We start from the raw sequence: 26,881 nt of genomic DNA on the forward strand, positions 1-26,881 counted from the left end.
ATATATATATATGTATAGACACACACACATATATATATATATATATATATATATATATATATATATATATTTACATAAGAGATAATTTAAGGTAAACTAAGTAATACCATAGTACGCACAGTCAAGTACTGGAATACAGTTCTTACTGGCATGATTAAGGCACTTGGTATTTGACCTCATACCTTATGCCTTAAAGGCATACATTTAAATCTTTTAATGCATATCGTTTCATGGCTGACCACAAGAGTTACTTGTGTATACATCACCAGTGCAGTGCCTTGATTTTTACAAATCTATACTACCTCTTATATGAGAGTAATGTATAAACTACCGTTTTTGTTTCAGCTGGACAGATAGTGTTTATGTGCTGTTCTAGTTTCCTTTAGGAACTGAACTGCAATTTAGCCATATTGGTTTCTTCGGATACTGTACATGAACAGTGACAAGATATTGAGATAATTAAAGCAAACTTACAATAAAAGATGTCATTTTAATGACATAAGTCTTTTCTTCTTTGATTTTATATTTTCTGATTGCTTATTCCAGGCATAAAGTTCTGCTGCTGTGCATGGGACACCATGACCTGCTGTAATGGAAATAATAGAGTGTTATAGTTGTAGGGCTGGAAGAGCAGTAGGAACATACGAAGTCTGTGAGCACATAGCCCAGGTTTAAGAAAAGGCCTTTAGTTACAGAATGAATTAAATGCCCTGACATTCAGTGGTCATTCCTGATGATATGAAATTTCATGTTTTTTCTCTAATGTCAACAAAAACAAGTCATGCTGGAAACTAGCAAACAACTTCAATCAATAATGACAGTGAAATGATAACCTCATTACAGCAACGATGCTAAAAAAACATTCCTGGAGGAGGATTCTTGGGAGCTGTGACTACTTAATGTGTCCTAATGATGTCCATTTAGTAACACTACCTTGGAAGTCAGTCATTAAAATATGAAAAGTCATGGGTCATCATCTCTGAAACAAAGAAAGACAGATACAATTACATAACAAAAAATATCCTTTAATATACACCCCAACAGAACATAAATGTGGCACATCATGGCCTCTCCTCCCAATACAGTGAATACAAAAATTAGTACTCTGTCTCCCCGCCCAAATCAGAGCATATAAAAACAGGCACTTGGCCATCTCCTATACAGAGAATATAAAAAAATGGCAATCTACCCCCCGTAGTTAGAATAAAAAATGTATGGCACAATGGCCTGTCCCTTACAGAGCACATAACAATGGGCACTCTGGTCCCCCCATGCAGTGATCATGAAATATAGCACTTTCTCCCTCCCTCCCTTACTGTGAGTACAGAACTTTGCTTCTAACTCACACACTTAAGAGAATACAGGTTAACGGGCACTACAGATCACCTATCCCACATACAGGGAACTCAGAAACTGTCATTCTGCCCTGCTCTATGTTCCCTTTACACAAATCTTGAAATAGTACCCATTTCTTTCCCCATTTTCAATGCACAGGTTACTACGGTCTCATCGTTGTCCTGTTCTGCCACGGCCACCACGAATATTGCGGTCAAGGGATAAAGTTCCCTCATCAATAGATGGCTCTGCTTGGATGGCAGCATCCATCATCTTTGGCCTTGTGGACTGGTGCCGCATGGTGCCAGCAATTATTGCCAGGCTATCTGCCAGACGACCCAGGTGTCGTTCAACCCTGCCCAGCTGAAGCTCTATCCTGTCCAAAGTAGAGTTGTTGTCCCGCTGGGTAACTAGGAGTGCATCCAGTGTGAAAACTGCATCAGGCATACTTGTACTGGCATGACAATGATCTTCTTGCCTAGCTGATCTAGGTAGTGTGGCAACCCGCCTTTTATCCTGCTCTTTTGTTGAGTTGGGTTCTTCTACTTTTGACACATCTGAGGCAGCATCATTTTCATCCACAAAATTGTGTGTCTCATTTGGAGTTGCAGAGACCTTTATCTCCTGAGACTCCTGTGGCTCATTTTCCTCCTCAGAGCAGTCTTCACCTACGGAGACATATTACATGGAGGAAAGTTACACCTTGATTCTCAAGACACAGCTCTCCTACAACTATGACAAAAACAATTTATTAGTTTTGATTATGTACTTACTCGTATGCTTTGAGGTGGCTCCAGTGTCTACTCCGCCTACCCCGGAAGGGTGCGCAAGTCGAATGTTGCCATAATGTGCTCTTCCACTGGTGTCAGGGGTGATCAGGGGCACTTCCATCCCCTTTGTTGTGGGCAGCATGACGCAGTTGGGACGCCTTCTGTTTTGCAGCACCACGTATATCGTGCCATCTGATTTGTATCTCTGTGGCAGGTCTTGGACCCCCCCCTTCAAGGTATTCACCTTGGTGGTGATATCCTGCCAGACTGCCTTTCTGGCAGGGAAAAATGCAGGATGAGGCCAATATGAAGCCTTGTGGTGCCATAAGCACCTCCTCCACCAGCACTGCATATTCATTATGTGCAAAGCGACTTTTTTCTTCTTCTCTGCTCGCCTGGACTCTCAGAGGGTGCACTTCCTTCACTAGATTCCTTCTTTTATGCTATGTCCAACGTAGTTTGCCGCAGACCGACATTAGAAATAAAGATATCCATTGTCAATGGGTGTCGGTGCAGGTAATATCATCAAATGTTGGGCTAATTTGTTTGAATGCCTAATTTGCGTATGCAGTTTTTGTTAGTTAAGATACGTTACAATGTAACGACATTTAACTAATAAAAACACTGTGAATAACAGCAATAATGACTTTTGCTAGATTTAACAAAAATCACTTCATGACAGCTGAATGTCTTGTAACCTCAAAAACAGCACTTTAATAAAATTAGAGGAGGAATAGCTCAAATTTTTCTAGGGAAGCAGTTCAGGGAGAAAATATAAACAAGACTAAAAAGAAAAGAAAAAACAAACAAGCCAAGTAGTACTGGTTGAAACAGAAGGTGCACAGATTTATCAGTTCTGAAGAACAGTTTAATGGACTGATAACTGGGCAGTAGCTCTGCATTCTGATTGGCCATGGAAGTTGAGTTTCCGTGTCACAAGTCAGTTCACTAACAGAATGCAGTGCTTTGTGCCGAAGAGTGCACACCTCTGATGAGTGCAGACAAACTGTGTTGGGACAGTGGGTAGACAAATGCAACTTGTGATTATCAATAAAGAGATCACTTTGTTGCAAACAGAATTCTGGACATGGCAGATAACGTTTTTGGAACATGCCTGCCTTCCTGTGGGTTATTGAAGACTTTGACCTTTTATGGGTTACAGCTGTTTTTCTGACTTTGCTTTGTTGCCAGTAGCAGCACGCCTGTAAATTGCAAACTCTCAGCTTATACAGACTGCATTTTCATTAAAATATACACTTTAACAGATGTGTTTTATATTCAATAAACAGTGTATTTTATAAGCATTTTTATTTTATGCATATTCTTAACATGGCTAATGTTGTTACTTTACGCCATGTTTTTTATTATATGAGAAAGAGAGAATATTTTACAAAATTTGACTTCATTAGGTATACACTTAAAGGCAAGATTCTGATCCCATTTTTACTAAAATTGAAAAAGAAATCCTAGTTAGCCAAATAAGAACAATATTTTGAAAATAATAGCCGTATTAGCTTTAAAGAATAATATGCCTTCATGACAACATGGCCACAAGGCTTGCCAGCTAACAACACATGAGGTCTCTGACAAAACCCAGAGGGTAGGCAGGTAGGTTCTGAAAAGTCCAAAACAATTGTATATGGTGTTATTAAATGATTCCCACAGGGGTAGGCATGTTTTTGTAGACACAGAGAGCCATTGGTACCTTCAGTATGTAGCAGTACCATATGCCTCATAAGATAGCCATGCACAAACAGGGTTACATCCATTTGTTTGCTGGGGTACAGAATTCTGACCAGCTCCCAGTTTTTTTTTTTCCTTCAGCCCATTATTTTCTTTAGAGATAGATGGCATGCAAGTCCAATGTACAGTTATGGTGTGTGTTACTATTTACCCTAACATGAAAAGCAAGACCTCTCAGAAGTAAATTCTCATGGTTAGGCTTTTAAGATGGAGGGGAAATTTCAGGTCATGTCAAAGGTCTGAGAATTGAATGTTCACCTCCACATTCTTTTAGGGGCAGCCCACCTTAAGGTGTGCACCTGCTGAGAAAAACAATTAATAGAGTTGAATTTCCTGAAATGCCACAAATATGAGAATTTACATTTAGGAGTTAAAGTGCATGCCAAAAAAATATAGTTTCCCACATTTTTAGGCATGCATGTCTTTTCTTTTCTTTTTTTTTTTTTCTTTATGAGAATAGGGCCCAGAGTATACAGAAAACGATATATAATAATAGATGCTGACAGAAAATAAAAATGAGTGTTGGGTTAAATACACAGAAGCACAATGAAACAACATAAATGCTATCAACAGATGAACGTGACACAAGTTCTAAACAGAAGATATCTCCCCTTACCCTTCTTTTTCCGCATTGAAGCTTGTAAATAGAGAAGGAACAAATGTTTGATTAGACCATAAAGGTAAAGATTTCGTGGTTAATTTGAGATCTGACTTTAATTAACAAATCCAGCTTTATTAACTGCATTGCAAAATGTTATTCTTTCTTTTATATCTTAGAACACACACAATAAAATGCAGACTAGAAAAGATGTGACGCTATTACACATTATATTTTACATATAACCTAATTCGGAAACCAATGCAAAGAAAACCTCAACGACACATCTTTGCAGTTTTTTCTAGTATCTAATCTTAAACAAAAAGAAAATTTGTATCATAATGCCCTCATTCAATATGAAATTAACTACTGTAAAGATGTATTGCAAATTGTGCCCTAATATTCAATGTATCCAGTTACAAATACATTTTCTCAATTTATTACATTGAAATTTCTCAGTAGCTAACTCGGAAGAACAACTGTGGATCTTAAAACAAATTCTAATGCCGTTCATTCACCTGCATATATAGTACTTTTTATTCCATATAGTTCAAAAAAGACTTAAGTTAACTAGAACAGTACTGATGTTCTTTGGTTATTTTTATTAACTTTAGTTAAAGCGCCCACTAACGTTTATAACACGTATTCTAGGCAGTGAAAGTTCTATACTACAAAACCTACATTCGGCACATCACAGTCCTAATGCTCCTTCCATATTCTTCAGTATTTCACTCCTCCATATCTTCCTTTTACATAACAGGAGGCAGAAAGGTTTGTGAGTCCATAACTGGACATTCTTGTTAACTCATTTTAATTTAAATTAAGTGTATTCATCCATTAACCACATAAATGTACTATTCTCTGTCTTGCTCTTTTCAGCCATGACTTATGCCATGACAGGAGGGTAACTACAGTATATATGGGCAATTCATAGTAGCAAGTCAGCCAGCATGTTTTTGGGAGATGGGCGGATACTGAATTAGCCACTGATAACCCACATAAGAAAAGGAGGAAAATGTAGATTCAACACATACAGTGAGAGGAAGTTATGAGTGAGCTCGATATGTTGGAGCTAGGAGACAGAGAAATGTTAACCACTGAGCCATAGTGCTGCTATTTTGGAGGATATTTTACTAGGAAGTAAATATATTAGATAACAGCTTAACTCAGAATGCAAACTACTATATTAAAGCCAGTGTTCCCATCAAAAGAAGTGATGCTATATGGGTATACCATATGCTTCACTTAACTGTTTAGATAAGAACAGTAAACTAATGTACAGGCCAAAATGTCTGACTTGCAAGATATATGCAGCATGTGAAGTCACAGATGCTAGAGTCATTAATGAGTAATATTGTCTGAGCTCCAGCACTTGAATTCACTGATGTTATCTTTCCTATTATTTGTGATTGTCTCCTATCCATACCTCTCTTCCTCTAAACAATAAAAAACATAACGCGGGCCTTTAAAAATCATATAAGAGGTACAAAAAGGAGTACTTCCTTAGTTCTTACTTATTATTTTGGTGTCAAACCTCATCTAGTTAGTGATAAGGAATCTTTATACAGGCTTATTTCAAGTTTTTAATAATGTATTTGCTCTAGAATAGAGGGTTTTTAATAATGTATATGCTCTTGAGCAGAGGTATCTCTATGAAGAAAATCAATAACTCTAGGAGAAGTAAAGTAAATTCTGAGGCCAAAAAACAGAGCAGTGTGTCAAAAGCATAGCAGTGTACAGGTATGCTCCCACCCCTCACTACTGTCCATACTTTTGAACTGAAAAATAAATAAGTATTCTATTTTTTAAAGAAAGAAAATAAAACCAGTGAAGAAAAACCCACTTTAATAGTAGCAGAACTAAGTGCTTTCGTCTTAAAAAGATTTCTTCAGACTGAGTGAATAGAATGTGAACCCACAATCTGTTCCACTGACCACGCCAAGTACACCAGCACGAACACCAATCACTTGTACTCGATAAAAATTCAACAAGTTTATTGCAAAGTTACATCAGTTAGTTGAGCGCTTTCATCTTATATAAAGACTTCCTCAGAACAATTACTTCAGGTATTCATGGTTCTTTTAAATATATAAAACACATGCACTCAACTAACTGATGTAACTTTGCAATAAACTTGTTGAATTTTTATCGAGTACAAGTGATTGGTGTTCGTGCTGGTGTACTTGGCGTGGTCTGTGGAACAGATTGTGGGTTCACATTCTAATAGTTGACTGTTCTGGTACTTTTTTTTACTTCTTTAGACTGAGTGAATACAATTACAAAATATTTAAATAACCAATTAATAAGTCACATGACAGGCTTGCTCAGTGTTTTAACCCTTTGCATTTCAGAAACATAATGAACTCCTCCCTATTATTCAAGCCTGGAAAATGTCAGGCATTTAATAGGGAATTATAGGGAAGAGTTCATTATGTTTTTGAAACGCAAAGGGTTAAAACACCGAGCAAGCCTGTCATGTGACTTATTAATTGGTTATTTAAATGTTTTGTAATTGTATTCACTTCAGTGTGAAGTAGTCTTTTTTAAGACGAACGTGCTTACTGAAGTTCATCTACTGTTAAAGTGAATTTTTCTTCACTGGTTTTATTTTCTTTCTTTTGGATTTTTGGTTAAACCAAAAAGTACAGTTTTGTACCTACCATAAATGTAGATGTTCGAAGATCCACATTGCTGCAGTCCTAACACTTGGGTAGTCCACTCCCCCTCGTCGGTCTCAATATCAGAGAGAAGGAAGACGCCGGTCAAGGCGATTTTGACATCATTGACTCAGTCTTTTCTTGCCCCAGATGGCAGAAGACCCTAAAAAGAAAGGTCAAAACCCATAGACAACAACTAAACAACCAACCAGCCTAACACCAAAAAAATAGTACAATATACAATATTCACATTGCTGCAGTCCTAACACTTGGGTAGAACCAAACACTGAACTCAAGTGGCTGCCTAAAAAAATATTAGTAGCCACCACCCAAAAAAAAGCTTGAAGTGTGGCAGTGCCAGTAGTGGAATGCCAGCCTAATCCCAGCTGGAATTTGCCATGATGAGCACAAAGCAAAAGAAACTAATAACTGCTGAGATTGTCTGAACCCTTTAGTTCTGTCCAAATAATATAAACCCTTCTTGCAGAGGTAATGGCCAACAAAAAGCAGTCTCCCATGACAAATATTCAAGAGCTGAAATTGCTGCAGCATGAATCTTAATAGAAAGAGAAGGACAAACCTTGTCCAATAACTCAGTAAGATATTGAAAGCCCACACACTTAAATCAGGCTCAGAAACATCAAATCCTTAGCTGCACAAAAAAAAAATCTTCATTTATTCATGACAACACTTCTTTGGTACTAGGCGCTCCGCTTCCAAAATTACATTCAAATCTTGTTGTGGAAGTTGAGACCCTATGGTTAAAACAAATAGAATATGCCAGGCTGTGTTAGAGGAGAAGAGTGAGTTTGACATTGAGCAAAAAATCCTGGTCCAACAGGGACAACAATATCAAAAAACAAAGAGGCCAAGGCCAGGCCTGCACTAGACTTCAGTAATGGTACCTAGTGCGTGAGGCCAATCTGGAGGAATCAAAAAATCTCCTGTCTGTTGGTCCTGTCTGAGTACCCTTTGACCTTTGAGAGGAGAGGGAGGTGGGCAAGGCATACATGACAAATTTTCCAACTGAAAGAAAAGAGCATCCAAGCTCCAAGCTGTGGGTTTTCATGCAAAAATTTTCATGCAAAGCAATCTATGTCTAGAGTTCCCAGGACACTGTCAAATTTTGAAATATACAAGATCCCAGTTCCATTCGTGGGGATCCATGATTGTTCTGCTTAACACATCTGCTAGTGAGTTCTCTGTGCTCCCCGCAGAAACCTGCCTGCCTGAAGACTTAAGACTGAGAGAGAGCTCCCTCACAAAATCATTGCTTGCCTGCATAGAGGATAAGAAAATCAACACCTGCCCTGGAAGAAGTAAATCTGAAAAGCTATTAATGCAAACTGGACTGCTAACATCTCTTCAAGTTGATATGTGATGCTGTGACACAGGGCCCACTTGTCTTGTATCCACTTTCCATTTAGATGAGCTCCTTTTTGAATGCAAGGTATTATTTGAATGACAGTGTCCAGATCCTGGCAGTGCTCACAGAATACCCCAGGCATCTTAGCACTGCTATCATATATCCAAATGACAAAGAAGCTCTCGCCCTTTCTTTGAGCGAGGAATCAGGCAATCATTCAAATAAGGATAGATTTGTATTTTAGCCTGAAGAAAGCTATCACTGGAGCCAAGCCAGAATTAAATACTACTCTGGGCAGTAGATAAAAGCCAAAATGCAGAGAACTGACTTGAGAGTGAAGTCCAGTCCGGGCAGATACCTGCAGCTTAGCCTTTATTAGGAAGATAGGGCAAGCCTCCTTTGGAGATCCAAGGTTACCATCCAGTGATCCTAAAAGCTGTTGTAAGGAATGTCAGATAAGTGTTGAGGATAGATAAATCCAAAATTGGTCTCCACGTTCCCTTTTTTTTTTACAGGGACAAGAAAGAAAATAAAATCCTAGGTTTCTTTTTTAGAACCAGCTGTATAGCCCCCCCCCCCCTGGAGTAGAAACAGAGAAATTTGTGTGTGAGCCTCTATTCTTGAGGAGGGAATGAAAGCATGCATGAAAGGAGGGCAGGGTATGAAATAAAAACTGTAAACGTGATGTATGATATCCACAATACCCATCTGTCTCTTAATCAAAAACAATTTTCTTTGAAAAGTGCCTGCCTTCCTTCCAAAGCTGCTGCCAGGCTGAAGGTTCTATGAAATCTGAAAAGGTGGCTGGGTCTGTTGAACTCCTGTTCTAGGCCTGAAAGAGCCCCCTGACTCCCCCCCCCACGCCTAGATCTACCCCTCCCCTAGACTGGGAATCATAAGAAGGATACACCCTTAGTAGGTAAATTTCTACTAAACTTTGAGGCTGAACTGCCAAAAAAATTTTTAACAGTCTGCTGCATAGACTAGCCTTTTGTTCCATTTTAAAACTGCCTCTAACACAACAGGAGAAATCCAAAAGAGGCATCAAAAAGGGCATCCAAAATCCAAGTTTTAACATGGTCAGACCCTTAACTCTTTACATCAATACCTCCCGCCAGAGCATCAAACCTTAGATTTCAACTGTGAAAGGAGATAATTTTTTCATTTCAACACATGAAAACTGGAAATTCAATCTCATGGCTAGAGTGAAGAAGTAGAAACTTTCTTTCTCATCTATCCAAGGCCCTGGCCTCTTTATCTGCAGGAACCGGATTCTGACAACAGAACAGAAAAGGCCCTTAGGCCCCTGGTTAACAGTTTTCTGGGTCCGCCTAGGACTCTTAAAAATAACTTTGAGCTTCTTCAGGCACCCTGTAATTATCTGGTTTAACAGGAAGGAGCAGGAGGCAAAGAATCAGGAGCCTCAGCAAAGCAAAACACACAACTTCCACCACATCATTCAGAAGGAGGTATAGCCAAAAGCAAAATAAAAAAAAAAAAAAAAAATTCCTCCTCCTTTTCCTGAAAGAGAAGTCCTGACCTTCCCATTTAAAATCTCATGGGAAGCAGAAGGAGTAGAATCATCCATCAGAATCAGAGAATAAATGAGATACTCCTGCAAGTCGGCCTGCTCATAATCCCCAACACTGGGTTCCATCCTAGGCCTTATCAGGGAGGCATAGAGCCTCTAATTAAAGTAATTAAAATCTCTGCCATTTTTTTTAAGCATGTTCTTCTTGGCACAGAACCCTGAAGAACTAGACACACACAGAGCTAAGCTAAGACTGCCTAGGCTCTAGAAGCCGACACCTTAGGAAGGGAGGGGAGTACAGTTACCTGAGCCCCCTACAGCCTGACCCCTCTCTGGGAGGAATCCCTATGCGGTATCTCTGTCCCCCACAAGAAATATTCACTTTTTTTTTTTCTGACATCCGTAAAACCACTGAAAAAAACAAAAAAAAATATTCCCAACGGGTACTTTAACTCTGACTGACTTCTGAAAAAAACTCCGACCAAAATCAGAAGAACGCCGGCACTTGCAACACTGCTTCTCATCGCACCAACCAAGCGGCAAAAAGACTGAGGCGTCATGCGCGTTCATGCCTGGGTACCTGATGTCAGTCAAATGCTCAACGGCCACCTTTATACCGACGCCAGCCTTATACTCTGATATTGGAACCGAGGACAGGACCATAGGAGTACCCAAGTGTTAGTGAAGAACATCTGAATTTCACTGTTTTTTGCTGGATAAGTATTCGATTTTTTTTTAATACAGCTGACTCTCATTCAACTCTAAGATCCTTTATACTTGTCAAGGCATCCATTTAGCACACAGCATTAAAGTTAAACATCACTAATGCGTTTTACTCAGAAGAATTAAATGTGATTCTGTTAATCTCCACTTGCATAGCGAATTACTATGAGTAAGACTCATATTTCAACAGTATTCCAGGGATGTAAATGCAAAATGGCACTTGTGCCTAGGCGGCTTAATATTTAATACAATAACAAAAATGGTGTCACTCAGTTATTACAATTTAGCCAAATTTCCTCTAACCAGCATGCGTAGCACTGCATGCTTCCCCTGAAAATAGGCCACAGGCTTAGTTGGACTAACCCAGTCAAAAAAAAAAAAAAAAAAAAACGAAGAATAAAAAATAAGCAAAACCTACATAAATACATAAAAGTTAGATAACATCGTCTTTCATTAGCTTTCAAAAATTATAATGAGGTGTCTGTTATACTTTTTTAGTATTTTCTGCCCAGACTGCTTTATAGTTCTAGCTGCTACTAAAAATAAATGAGACAGACTGTCTAATGCTCACTGTTATATACAACTCTCAAACGGATAGTAAACAGCAGTCAACAAAGGCCTTTGTATAAAATATATCCTGTTAGCATAAAACTTATGACAATATCCAAAAATCAAGTAAGCAATTTCTGAGTTTAAAATTCATATTCAAAATAAGTGAAGCCTTTATTATGGGGATAGTGCATGTACTATGCCGACCTTTGTAAACGAAATATTCTTCATTACTAAATGACGGCAAACATTACATGGCACCCATAAAAAATGCCTTTTAGGTTTGGTATAAAGCATCAGGCATAAAGCATTTGACCTACAAACTTGCTTGTTTTTTTTTTTTTTTTTTTTTATTTGTACTGATGGTAATTTACCATCGACCTAATTGTGATTTTTGCCTAGGCTTCTGTATAAGAAACAGTGCTTCACGTCTTTCAGAAGTCTTTCTATGATATTATGTGAAAGGTCTTAATTCATCATAAAGTAGTCGTCACCACAGGTATCATGCATCTTTGTTTTACCAGCATTTTAGTAGGGAAAATATGTGTAACAGAGCATAAAAATGGTGCTTCACATCAATAAGATATGTGAAATGAAATTAAACATTAGGCATTAACAAATCTCAAGAATTAATTTTACATGTCTACTGGGCTGTAAAAATAAGCTACTAAACAATTCCATTCACATATTGAGAAAGCATATATTTTTCCTCATATATATTTATCTTTAGTGCAATAACTAATTATTTAGCATTGCTCAGTTGCATAATATTATTTTGTAATTTATTTTACTTCCAAATGGTCTTAAGAAATTTATTATAATGTTACACCCAGTTCTTCATTTTCCCACAGTCCAACTTCTGTCCCCATTGCATGGCACAATAAGGTTGATAACCTGTTATTTATTCATTTACTTAAATATACTAGTTAAACTAATTATCTGTTTTCTCTGAGTTTGGAGGTTGTCAGTTTATCTTTTGATACAAATTCCTCTCTATTTTGTTAGTAAACTACTAAGCAGACACTTACATTAGATGTGAATTTTCTGCTAGAAAGAATGTCTACACGAGTTGCTTTTCTTAACCTCTGCATTTAGGTAGAAGTGTTATCATCACTGTGCACTTGGTACTTATCTAACAGTAATCATTCACACTTGAAAACTTAAGCACTGCTTAAATACATGTATTGTTCCTATTGGCTCTCTCTCACCTATGTTAATTATTGAACCTTTCTGATCCGGAGTTTCAAACATATTTGTTCTAATAAGGTTATAAGTTTCTCATCTTTTTTCCATAGTGAAGGGCAGAGACTTAAAACCCAAGTAGAAATTAAAAGGAGGAGAACACTTTAATGTTTCTTTGTATGTGATAGTCTTGGATCTCAACATCAGTAAATAAAAATGCATTTCCATCCATCCTCAACCCCTTTTTCCTCATTTTGCACATGGGGTTGGAATGTCACTTCAACAGTGACAATCATCTCAAGCCAAGATTTACACTGCCGGGTGGCTAGCCCTGCCATGGTAGTTTATCCTTACCCCTCACTCACACCTACAGTCAGTTTAGAGTATCCAATCCACCTACTGCATGTCTTTGGATTATGGGAGGAAACAGGAGCAACTGGAGGAAAGCCCTTCAACCACAGGGAGGACCTGCAGACTCTGCATAGAAATCACCCCAGCAAAGAATTAAACTGGAGAACCTCTTGCTGTAAGGAGACAACACTAACTGCTGCATCACCGCAGCCACCCTATGCATTTCATGATGAGAAAAATGTGACATTTGGGTGGCATTGTCCTTTAAAGTCACAGTATACCTTCTATTTATTATTCATCATTAATTAGCTTTACAAAGCTATCAATGCTGATGTGTAATTAGGATGCATTCCTTTTTTGTTTATACATACAAGATTGGCATTTTACTTGTCTGTAAGTGTTTTAAGAATTCTGCAGGAAATGTAAGCTGACAAGACAGGAAACAAAGATGGATTACTACAAAGTTTGGAGAATACTTATCATGTGAAATGTACACATTATACGCCATTCCATATTTGATCTCCAAAATGGATGGGAAAGAGATACACAGACATATGTACAGAGTGACACAGGTCTTAATGAGGTGCTACAAACCACACACACACACACACACACACACACACACACACACACACACACACACACACACACCCTAAGCACTGACAATGCTAGAATTTAGAGATTTAACAGCATTCGTGTCCTTAATGTGACATAGGCACTAACTAGTACCTTAATATCGGTGGTTAATGGTGACAGCCACACAGTCATTAAAGTCTCGAAAGTACTATGAGGAACCATGCATTTAAATAATAACTCTATTCCAGCCTTAGGAAATGCCACAGTTACTAAAGCCAGAGTAGTTTCTCCATGATTGACTGTGTTGCAGGATAATGGCATTGTAGAAAGGCATCAATTTGCTGCAGGATGACAGCGAGTCCAATTACACAAAGTATATAATACAGTGCTTTCACCTTCAAACTACAGAAAACAAAATACAAATATTTAATCACCTCCCTAGCAAAAAAGAACACCACTGCAATAGTGTACAGGAAAGCTAATGACTGTCATTGTTCTTAACATACTTATTTCCAAAGTCTTACATGAAAGTCACTGCCCCGCCTCTCTTCAAGAAGATATATATAAATATGAGTGCGTGCATGTATATGTATGTGTGTGTGTATATATATATATATATATATATATATATATATATATATATATATATATGGATCTATGTCAGATAACTGAGTTTTCAGAAAATCAAAATTCATATGGATGAGACCACAAGAGTGAGTTCCCAAAAACTTGTACATTTATGCAGGGGGGTAAGCCCCCCTGTAAATTATATATATATATATATATATATATATATATATATATATATATATATATATATATATACATTCATTCAATAAAGGGAATCATGGCAGAAAGTGAATTTGGTACAGCGGAATCCAAAAGTAAAACTATCTGTAATTCTTTAAAAAAAAAAAAAGAATATTCCACCCTATATAACTTACTAAGCAATGCTAAGTACAGCCAGGTTTCACTAAATCTCTGTGACTTTTTTAATTGAAAACATATTTCTCAAATTGAACCCAAAGGAATGAATGCTAGTGAGGAAAGATTACAAAAATTAATCATATTTTGGGTACGGTGTTCATGTACAGTTCCTTATTTTTGTTTAAGCTTGTCAACCAGACAAGCACTGTCATTTTTGACCTTTTGCAGAAACAAGAGAGACCAAGTGACAGTACACTGAGGTATTCAGTGTACTGTAACACATTTTACATTTTGTAATGGGCAGAAAAAAAAACACTAGTTCATTTTTACAATGTGTCCTCCCCGCGGTCAAGTGACGTTCCGAAAGACATGGGTGAATAGGCGTGCCTTCGTTGAAGGTTGGGCATCGAGCTGGCAACTCGGCACCGTAAAAACCTACTGCCAATCATTAGTGGACCGGAGTTCCGCTGTGGCGACCCCTAACCAGGAAAAGCCGAAAGACAAACAACAACAGGTTTAACACTATGGCGAAGTAGAATATATAGATACATGCTAATAACCTAAACATATTTATTGTACAAGAACAACACCGTGATAATATTTTGAAGAAATATAAAATCAGAAGTCCACAACTTTCGTACCAGGAAGAATTAGGACTGGGAAGCTGAACTTTTTTTTACAGTTTCAGATGTGCAATCAGAAAATTTTTAGAGTGCGATGGTACAAGGTAATCAGGTTGTTTTTATGGTGGCTGGTCAGAGCTTTTTCATTGTATTGATATAAACAGGTTGATTTTAGAGATTCTGGAGTTTAAGTTTTGGTTGTTTTGGAATGAATTGAATAGGAAGATATTATTCAACAGAGAGTATGGGACTGTACAGGTATTTAAGCATGGACAAGAAGTGCAGAAACATTCAGAAACTCTCATTTGTACACTAATGATGGAAAACTGGTAGGGTGGATGTAAATCAACTGAATGGGTATTTGTGGAAGATAGGAGATTACCGTGACACATTCTAGTATCCAAGGTTTATGAAGTAGCAGACTATTTATTTGTTTTTTAACTTGTTGGTGTTTGTTGGATGAGTTAGCTGAGGTTCCTGAGGAAAGGTATATTCTCATTTTGGTATGCATACACATTTCACTACAGAATACCTTTTAATGGGAAAGTAGTTTAGAAACCTGATATAATAGTCTGAGATGAGGCACTACTTCATATGTGATACTGTATGTGCAGGTGGAAAGAGACACAGGGTTTAACTCCTCTCCTAGGTGTTTATATTAATTTGTGCACTAGTGTCACCTACTAAAACAGTAAAATTGTTTGATCAACACTGGAGCAGAGAAGAATGCATTTCTTATTAAAACAGAGGTTCAGATAATAGTCCAAATGTTGGAGAAGCCACTCAGAGAGGAGTCGGAGTAAGTAGCTAACAATGTCTCTCTCATCCCAGATGACGTGGATGGTATGTGTCCCACTATGGGAGCAGCAACTGCAGGTCAAACTAGTCATGTACACTGCTGCATGCAGCACAGAAAGTAGGGCGTGGGACATTACCCTGCCAAAGAAAGAACTCATTTCTATCTCAGCAAGCTGGGCATTTAAAAAGTAAGTAGGTTAAGAGCAGATGATATACTTTCTTGACTACCAAAAGGATGATGACCTGCAACTCCAGATCATTGTCTTTTGTGCTCAGTGTCTTCAGACAAAAAGAAGTGCAAGGAGGAGGGATGGGGGATGGATTGGCTAATAAAAAATAGGTGTAGCTAGTCACAAAGAGACTAGATGGAGGGGGCCTAAGTCAAAGGTGCAGACAGGCAATTTTTTCAACCCTCCCTCCAAAAAAAAAAGGGAAATAAACAAAATACACTTCTATTGGAGATATATCATTATAAGTATTTTGGGTACACGTCATCTGGTCCAGGAACATATTTCTTATTAAGTTCTGTCAAAATTATTTATGTGCTGTCTTCCATTAAAAAAATCCAGACCCTGTCTGCCAGTTAATAGAAATAAATCTGCAATGGATATTTGCTTAATTACTTCCCTTTTAACTGTTAAATGTGTGAGAAATATCATTAAGGTAAATTTACTTCTGTTTCACTCTGTTCACTCAATATTTATATAATGTTTGCAACTGAAATTATGTCAATATGGTTTGTGATGTATAATGTTTGTAATTAAAATTGTCAATAAGTTTTTTATATAAATATATGATTGCCTATGTCATACATGATAATTTAATAACGATGTTTCTTATTTAAAACAAATATATATTTATTTATCCATTTTGGGAATCAGTTTTCACTGTAGTCATCCTATGATTTTGACTTCTGAATCGGGTATGTTGTTTGTAAAATCCTATCTTACTGCACCCTGGTTTATCCATGCTCCTTCTTTTCAATCTGCCAGCTCTTATAGTTCCCAGTGCACATCCCTTAGACCATTACTGCTTCATGGGTAACTGGATACAAGAGACAGAGGTTGTGAAATGTATCATGCCTTGCTATATTTACAGACTTTTTGATTTATGACATATTGCTCTTAATGATGTTTAATTTGGCCTCAACTTTCCTTTCTTTTCATATTTTATTATTTTTATTTAATTTATTCCCTCCACAAGTCATTGTATCCTTATGTGGTTCATAGCCTTAATGCTGATTGTGGAGAACACTACAGTTAGTATTTTATTTCCTACTGACACTTGGCCAAGGCAGATAATTCCACTAACAAGACATACTCATAGTACATAATCACTTGCTGGCAGCAGATAGAGCGGTTTAATTTGTTAAAGTATGCTGATATTGTTAAATGGTTTGTCTATCAGTATAAAGTGTAAACTACTCTACTTTCTTACAGATGTACTTCTTCATAATATATATTGGGCCCTAGTCTCTCTCATTTACTTACACTTACACACACACTTACACACACACACACACACTTACACACACACACACACACACACACACACACACACACACACACACACACACACACACACACACACACACACACACACACACACACACACACACACACACACACACACACACACACATGCACGCGTGCGCACACAGTTTTTGGGGAGGACACACGTATTTGGCCATAGTCTACTTTATTTCAGCTACATATCTGACAATGCTTCTCCTTCCTCCAGGTCAGTGTGTAATTTTCCCTGTGATTTACAGGCCTCAGAGTTAGTTATTTCAAAATGAGGGTTAAAGAAGTTACTGCCTGCAAGGAAAGATGTGCAAAGGGGAGGTGGAATGAGGTGAATTTAAAGGAATAGGTAACCAGCAATCTGTAGTCCTCAAGCAAACTATACCATTGTGTGTGTGTGTGTGTGTGTGTGTGTGTGTGTGTGTGTGTGTGTGTGTGTGTGTGTCAGTGTCTATGCATGTGTGGATGTGTGAAGCAGAAAACAAGGAAAACACAACATGTACTCTTCTTGGCACAAGTCACTACTAAATGCCATACCACAAACATAATCTTAACAATGTCTAAATAAATCATTTACACTCAATTCCCATACCAGCTAAAAATTATGGTTATTCTGAAGTTGTCCCACAGTGCCACTTAGACCCCAAGGAGATAATTACAAAGCTACTTTGTTCAGTACACTAAGCAACATATTCAGCTTGATCCCTGTATCCCTGGCAGATTTATTTTTAAATCCTGGAGTTAGCATATACTAGTGGCATATACACACACACGCACACGCACACAGGATAACACACGTATACTGTTGTAGTGCATGTAGCAACAATTTGTAAGCTACAGTATATGAACAAAAATAAATCATGAACTGAATGTAGAACTTTCTGCTGAGAAGGAATGGACTATCAATTGATGGAAGCTATGGCTCCAAACAGTGCTGAGATGATATAAGAGTCATATTCACAGTGATATTATGGAGAATGTATGTATATTTCATGCCTCCTTTATAGGAATAAGCCCTAGATGCCTCACTGGGCATGCCAGGAAAAGGACTTGCCCTTTTCTGGAAATGTACTAATGCATCTTGATGGCAGATACTCCCACGCTTGTGCCACAAAATTTTACTTGAGCTTGTGCATGGGGATCATGTGACCTTCATCACAAAAAGGCAATTTACTTATGTTATTAGATCATCTTTGGTGTTGATGAAAAAATGCTACCTTTCACGTTCAATCCCTTGCACAATCTAGCATGAAACATGCAGGTAAGTACCCTAAAAATTAGTTTGCCATTGTTCTGGGATGCAGTGGTGGATCCACAGTAGTCAACTAGTCAGTGCAATTATACAAGGTCCCTAAAGCTAAAAGCAGGGAAATGTGTTGACATTCCCTTCCTTGCCTAAAAGGAAAGGAGTCAAGTAAGACTGCTTTTTTCCATTAGTTTCTTTAAATATGACTGTGACCTCATGGTTCTGCCTGATGGTAAACAGCAAAGTTGAATGGCAAGGCGAACATAGCATTTTGCTGATGGTGCATCAATAAAATTGGAACACCCAAAACACTATATTTAAATGTTCTGACAATTTGAAAATGTAAGTATAATTATTTTCATATCCTAATGCCTCAAAGACAAAATTGTCGCACACACAAAAAATGCATCACATTTATTAGTTTCTCCTTTGTCTTTATATAGTAGCAGCTGCAGCCTCAGATTTATTAAGGGGTGGTGGTCTTTGTTACTCTTTCCCTAAACATTCCCTTCATACTATTATTATGGGTGAATTTACAGTTCATATCAAGGCTAATGCAGCCTTCACATGAGTTAGGGTTATTGTTAAATTTATTCTGGAATCTTTATGCTTTAAGCACAAACCATCACAAACGAAGTTCACTTCTGATGCAGGGTATAAACGAATAATGAAAAATGGTATTCTCAAATGGCTTGGTTCCACTACACATTAAAATATATATTATAATATGAAGCTTCATGCAGACAACATAAGATGTGTAGGAATAATGTTAATTGTCCAATTAAAATGTGCAGAAAATGCTGATGTATGAGAAGACTGTTAAAGAATAGATGCTAGAAAAATTGTCTTTCATTGACAAAAAAATGCATCTTATCTAAACTTAAATTGGTTTGCTTCCTCCTTTACATTTGTGTAGGGGGCAATTATGACAGAAATAGAATTACAGTAATGGGACAATGTTGTGGCCCTTTGCTCTGTTTTGTCTGGAAAGGGGCAGTGCCAGAAGGGAGTAATAGTGTTGAACCAACTGTTCTGGAGTGGCCAGTTAATCAGCACTTAGGACATCATCAATAAAAGTCAGTGGCATCTCTGGCTTTGTGTAATCTCAGAGTTGATGCAAGAGTTTAGGGGTGTATATTTTTAGGCATTATGCTGATTGTTCAACTGCTAATGTTATATATTTAGCCCAATGTGTTCAATGTTTTAAGTTCTATGTTGGTATGACTACTAGACCATTGAGGGATATGATTAGGGAACATACATATTACATCAGCAGCATTGGAGACACAAGAAGTGCTGTTGCCAAACATAATGATGAAGAAGGTACAATCCATAGATTTGCATTTTTCATCATAGAGATCTTGTCAAGCAGCATAAGGTTGGAAAAGAATAGGAACAGACTTGAAAAGACTAACAAAAATGGATTGTATTGCACAAGCTGACAAGGGTATGGGTTTGAATGAAGCTTTGTCACTCAAACCCTTTTTAAGGGACAGAAGGCTTAGTTACATTTGCTAACCCCCCCCCTTTTAATACACTCTTTTTGCCTTGGCTGTTAGATATACATCCTTTATAATAGTTATAGGTGTGTCTGCTTGTATATATATATATATATATATATACACATATTCCTCATACATTATTTATGCATCCATTTTCTGTTTTTATTGTCTTTTTATATACACACATTTTTATGTGAGAAGAATTTAGCTATGATGTTTGGTTTTGTTTATATTTCTTTTTTATATATTTTTTGTGTGTTTGTTTTTTGAACATTTTAGTAGACTGATGAGTGTTCATGCAGCAGTTTAAGTTTTTTTTATTGTAAACTTCACATAAGTTGTATACTTAGTTAACTACGTGGATGGCAGGACTGTTTCAGCCTTTGTTGACGTAGTTATGCATAAAATTTTCCAAAACATCAGTATATTTGCAACAGCATGATGAAATGGTTTATGTATGATGCATATTATACTGTTTAGATATCTGCAATATATGTCTTATTTATTATATCTGAAATCTATTATATAAGTTGTGGTTGGAACATACTAAAAATGTACTTATTTTGCTAAAGTGTTAGGTTACTTTAAATCACTTGGTTTCCATTAATGATTTAATTGGAGGAGAAATGGTTGCTAGCAGTGATTGGTTTTATAGTGCTTAAAATGTTTTGGCTTGTGATAGAATTTTATGTCTGATGAAGCGTAGGAGTACTACGCGAAAGCACTTGCATATCTTTTACTAAATAAATTGTTTGGTTCTATGCCGTGCGTGTCCTTTGCCTGCTTGGAATTCTTGCATCAGTGACACTCATATCTACAGAAAAGTGTATACGAAAAACGGGTGTATAGATAATTACGTAATGACAGTGCAAACACATATGGCACCACAAGTTCAAAAGAAAAGAAATCCTTTTTACATGGAGATTTCACCAATCGAGTAAAACATATTGTACATATCCTTTTACACTGACAATTTTTGTCCACACCCAAACATAGCAGTTTATCAGTGTGGTTGAAAAAATTAGATGATGATTTGTGTGCTTTGTAAAATGTTCCCATACTCCAAAATTATGTGCACTTCAGTCTTTTTTCTACTACGTACAGCCTTCTGTCCTCATATTAATGTGTGTAATGCATAGTTACTTGAGTCAGTCTGGAATTTCACAACTAATTATTTGTGGAAGCAGTCACAGCTTCAGAACACATGCAAGTAAGTTTGGCCAAATTATAAGTTGCTGTTGAAAAGGCTGCAGTTTTACTGTATGTCCTCAGTTTGAAAGGCGTGTGCTAAATGGCTGCATAATATACTTCTGAAGGCTAATACCATGTCTGTGGAAGAGAAAGGAATTTCAGGCCCCAACTACCTTACAGTGCTTTACTGTTGAAACTTGAAATTAATTTTTCAAGTCTGGGAAAATTGCTTGAGTAGTCTGTAAGAATGTCCGGAGATCGTTGAAACAGAGGATTTTCAAATGATTAGGTTACTCATAAAAATGGAGGAGGACAGAAGAGATGTCTCATTTAGATAAAGGCACAATATACCACACCCACACTTATGTAAATTCCTTTTAGAATGGAATCACCAAGGCAGTGACAATATTTTAAGAATTCTTAGGAAACTGTCTCCTCAATCAACCACATCTGTAGAAGATACTTTCCCTATATTTCGTTTGCAAGGGGAAAAGGTTCTCCCTGTTAACCCTACCCACCTAGTTTTAAAAAGGGCTGGGATTAAGAGGGGTACAGGCTACAGGGGTCCCCTTAATTTGGTTAAATGACATTTTTTGCATCACAAAACACTGAAAAAATGATTTGCAAGTCATTTAGCTGACTGCTCCTTTGGTTGTTATTGCAAATTGTGATGTGTTATTTACTGGCACAATGTATGAAATGCAAGAAGGTGTTTACCTGTTTATCAAAGCCATCGCTGCTGTTTGTTATGCAAAATCAATGATGTTATCATTTCTATTTGTGTGCCAGCAGTGATGCACTCTGCATAGTCTTTTCTGTACCATCGTGTGACCATGGAGGTCTCTCTCTCTCTCTCTCTCTCTCTATATATATATATATATATATAAAAGGGATACTGGAGTGAAATGGAGTATTGCCCATTCAGAAAAATATAGGGTACTTTCCTCTGTATGATGCTTTCTACTCATTGTGATTCAGAGAAATAATTTCTTCAATCAAATGTGTCTCTCAAACAAATTTTTAAATGTTTTAAAATTATTTGAAATTCAAACAAGTATGTGTCATTAAAAACATACAGATTCATCTGCAGATATGGATATGCTGCTTCAGTAGATAGAGTGAAATAACGTCAGCAAATCATCAAAACTTAGAAAATGTATATATTATTGATATAGCATTTCCCAGTGTTCACTGCTGACTTGCTCTTCTCCTGTTTCCATAACTCCAACCACCTCTCTGTCACTATTTATTAAAACTATCTTTACTTTCCCAGAGTCCATCTCCCCATAGGTTCATAGGTGTGTACTAGGCTAATGGCACTGGAGCCTTTACAAGCCAAGCCCATAGGATTATCCTAGCATCATGCCACCCGATAAACATTTCCTGAACTAAATGATGCCAAGTCCTATGAATGTCTGAATCTGTAGTGTTCCAATATCAGCAAGACTGCTAGTAGGACAGTCGGCACTTCTCAAAAGCAGGACTAAAGTCAGTTACTGCAGAACCCCCCACGCCTTTGGGACTACAATACAGTTTACATGCAAATTAGAGCAAAAAAAGTCTCCCAATTAGAATGTACTGATTTAAAAAAAACATGGTTCTCAATTTATGGTCAGTTATAAAAGGTATCATTCTTATAAGCAGTCTCATGTAAGCACATGGCTAAAACTAATACAATTAAAAATTTAAAACTTAATTGCACTTAGGCAAGCATGATTTGGAACTGGCTTTCATTATAACAGTTAAAAAGTATATCCTTAAATTTTAAATAAAAGCAGTAATTTTCAGTAATGTTTTCTCTGGCCTGCATGCCTCATGATCTGGCCTGCGCATTAACAAGAACATGAATGACTTCAGTCCTGAAACTTTTCTTGATATGATCTTTTGTTCAGCTTATAACACTCCCAGTACTATTTATTTCCACTGACCTAGTGAGGTTTGCATAAGAGACTCTCCTTGGATACAAGACATACATTTTCCAGGTTTTTAAAGGTCATAATAAGAGACAGCTAAAATGTGCCAGCATACAGATACACTAATGATAATTATCAAAAAGACCATTTGCCATATCAGTGAGCTTTCAAGTGAAAACTAAAAATCACAATGCTTGCTCTGGTTTGTGTCTTGTTTAAATGTAAATGGTGCTTGTGGCAATTAAACTGATATAAATGGACAAATGAGACAGGAATAACCATAAGATAGACATCAACAGTGAATATGTGTAAATGTTGTCTGAGAGCTACTCTTTTGGTTAACTGGCTCAGTTTACTTTGTTACTGTAAATATACCCAAAAAGCCTTTAACGCAAGACTGAAATCAATACAGCTAGACAGATTATGGCTTCATTGTCAGCAGTAACCATCGTAGTTATTATGCATCTGACTTCAGTAGAAATACATCACTCTCATAATTAATTCTATTGTTTAGATAATTAGTGAACTGAAAAATTTAAAACAACATAAATACAAGACATTACAAAATCCCATATTTAATTATGTAATTTCTGTCTCAAAACAGAATTTTGACCAATCAACTTTCTAACTGCAGTGGTGGTGCTGCAGTAGCGTTGTCGCCTCACAGTAAGACGTTGTCCTGTTTGATTCTCAGCTAGAGCGTCTTCTGTGTGGAGACGTGCGTGAATCGACGTACCTTCGTTGAAGGTTGTGCGTCAGGGCTGGCAACTCGGCACGTAAAAATCTACTGCAAATCATTAGCGGACCGGAGTTCCGCTGTGGCAACCCCTAACCGGGAAAAGCCGAAAGACACAACAAGTGATAAAATCAACTTTAAGGAGTGTAGCATACTGACATACCATAGCTATAAGATGAGGTCTGCATTGTGATCATCTTTTAAGGTTGTCCTTTGTACTCACTCTAAATGCTAACACTGTAACTATGAATCTAACCTGGATAATGGTTTACAACTTTAATAATTCTTAACATTTCTGACTCAGGTGTTTAACACATGAGCAGTAGCACCTCATGTTACTAAATGTTACAACAATGTGTTACACAATTCCATCACAAAAAGTAATTTTGTGTTCTAGCTATGAAAATGCCCAATAAACTGTGAAATAAACCTTTAAGATAGAATGATGCATTAACAGCACACAGATCATCAAATGATTCCTTAACACAACTGTGGTGAAAATGATGGAAAAAAAAGTATTTTCAACTATTGAAGTAACGGGATATATCTATATTCAATACTACTTTAAGTAATGGGGTATATCTATATTCAAAACTTTAGTAATGTACTTAATTTGACACAACTGAAAAAAGCCACTTTCTCACCATGGTGGGAAAAATCAATCACTAATCATCTAAAATCCATAAAGGAATGGATTTTAATAGATCGACATACTACATAAACTGCTACAGCAGGACTACCATGTATGGAAACGCAATGCAAAATATGCAGTTCTCTTATTTAAAATACTTTTAATTTACATAAAATGTGTGCCCATTTCATAAGCACCCTGTGGCAGTCAGGGCTGTATAATACACATGTACTAAAACAAGCAGAGGAGCCTGTAAGGCATTGGTCTACATTGGGAGTACGATGCGTACCTATTCACACCCCCTAGGCATTGGTCTACACTGGGAGTACGATGCGTACCTATTCACACCCCCTAGGCATTGGTCTACACTGGGAGTATGATGCGTACCTATTCACACCCCCTAGGCATTGGTCTACACTGGGAGTATGATGTGTACCTATTCACACCCCCTAGGCATTGGTCTACACTGGGAGTACGATGTGTACCTATTCACACCCCCTAGGCATTGGTCTACACTGGGAGTACGATCCGTACCTATTCACACCCCCTAGGCATTGGTTTACACTGGGAGTATGATGCGTACCTATTCACACCCCCTAGGCAATGGTCTACACTGGGAGTACGATGCGTACCTATTCACACCCCCTAGGCATTGGTCTATACTGGGAGTACGATGAGTACCTATTCACACCCCCTAGGCATTGTTCTACCACTGGGAGTACGATGCATACCTATTCACACCCCCTAGGCATTGGTCTACACTGGGAGTACGATGTGTACCTATTCACACTGCCTAGGCATTGGTCTACACTGGGAGTACGATGCATACCTATTCACACCCCCTTGCTTGCAGGTATGACAACATAAATGGGTTGTTAGTGCATTTAGATATTTGCTGTACAGGTAACAGAATGGACATAACTGCTGCTGACCGCTATAGAACTACAAGTGCTGATGGTTTCTAAACGAATTTAGAGCAGATGCTATAGTAGTTCTCTCAAGAGTAATGATTTACAGCAAGGCTCAATAAATGAATGATACAATAGAAACTTTTTGAAATTGAAGCAGAAACAAGATAGAACAAAACTTTTGCCTTTATGTTTTTGGAAACTTGCTTCATTAATACAACCAAAGGCATTCAACGTTTAACATAACAATGCATTTTATTAATTTTCCTTTAAACGTTTGATAAAATCAATCACTGAAAATGGCATGACTGATAAAACTTGTTCCGTTACCCTCCTAGAATGGCAATTAGTTACTTCTTTTTTATACAATTTGTGATCTTCTAGCTTCAATCGATTTTTTTGTTTTGTTTTTGTTTACAAAAGCTGCCCATAATGATAATGGAGCAAGGAGATGCAAATAAATTTTGAGACTATAAGTATAAACTGATTTAAGAGACATGTAAAGGACCCCTGCATTCTTGTATTGCTAGTGCACAAATAATGATACTGTAGAAGGTAGCAGACCCCCTAACAAAGAGGAAAGATAGCAAAACCCTTGCAATACATTGTCAATGTCATGTCTAACCTCTAATCATGTGACTGTCTGCTTGCACCTGACAGATTCCAGTGTATTGGTGCAAGCAGACAGTCACATGATTAGAGGCTGTACTGCCTCATGGTATTATCATAGTAATGCTATGGAGATGACAGTAAGTCATGGCAGAATACGTGATCTAAAATGTTTTTAGAGAAAACATGTTTACAAACGTAATGACAGACAAAATGGACACAGACATGAAAGTATCTTTGCTGGATAATAGCAAATCAACTAAGTATAGATTTACTGGTTACTCATGTAGCGATAATGTCAGTTAACAGTCAGAAATAATGATTTTATGATGGACTTTGCTGTCAGTCACAACAGTCAGTTTCTTTATTGTACACTGATTGCAGAGCTGATAATAACTAAGCAAAGGGATTTGAGATGACACATGCCACTAAAAGAGCTCTGCTCCCAAAAATGTAAATTTACTCTTGGCACCATATTTTACTTGATATTTTCTAGGAAATAATGTCTTAATAAAAAAAATAATTCAACAAACTAGGATTTTTCATAACTGTAGTTTTCATTACAAGGTAATTATATCTAATGGTAGAACTCAAGGAACATCAAAGCAGGACAAGCATTCAGAGTGTGATTTTACTGCCTGTGATATTGTCATAGCAAATTTAGCAGAGTACAGTTATACTTTATTACCTTAAATTACACTTTCACTACCTTTAAATTCAACAAAAGTACTTGCATTTCATGTTTTTTATAAAGCTGTATTTCTACAGAATCATTCTGCCTTTCAGGTTTACCAGTTTGTGTGAGACAGTTTGTTTTATTATCTAATGTGTTTTATCTACAATGAAATTAGCTGTTAATGATGTTCCTGTCATCATGTCTGAGTAGACATGAA

The 26,881-nt window shown here is 37.2% G+C and overlaps 1 protein-coding gene across 1 annotated transcript in view; it reads right to left on the bottom strand.

Moving 5' to 3' along the window:
• Positions 1 to 26,881, bottom strand: part of SHANK2 (SH3 and multiple ankyrin repeat domains 2) — a gene marked incomplete at its 5' end in the record, with an annotated part of 750,291 nt that overhangs the window by 675,184 nt on the left and 48,226 nt on the right. The window contains one exon of the mRNA XM_044082082.1: positions 4,465 to 4,485. Within this exon, the coding sequence (XP_043938017.1) occupies positions 4,465 to 4,485 (21 nt within the window). The remainder of the gene's footprint in view (positions 1 to 4,464; positions 4,486 to 26,881) is intronic.

The sequence above is a fragment of the Protopterus annectens genome, chromosome 9.part0, assembly GCF_019279795.1.
Source record: "Protopterus annectens isolate FY-2018-M chromosome 9.part0, PAN1.0, whole genome shotgun sequence".
NCBI lineage: Eukaryota > Metazoa > Chordata > Ceratodontiformes > Protopteridae > Protopterus > Protopterus annectens.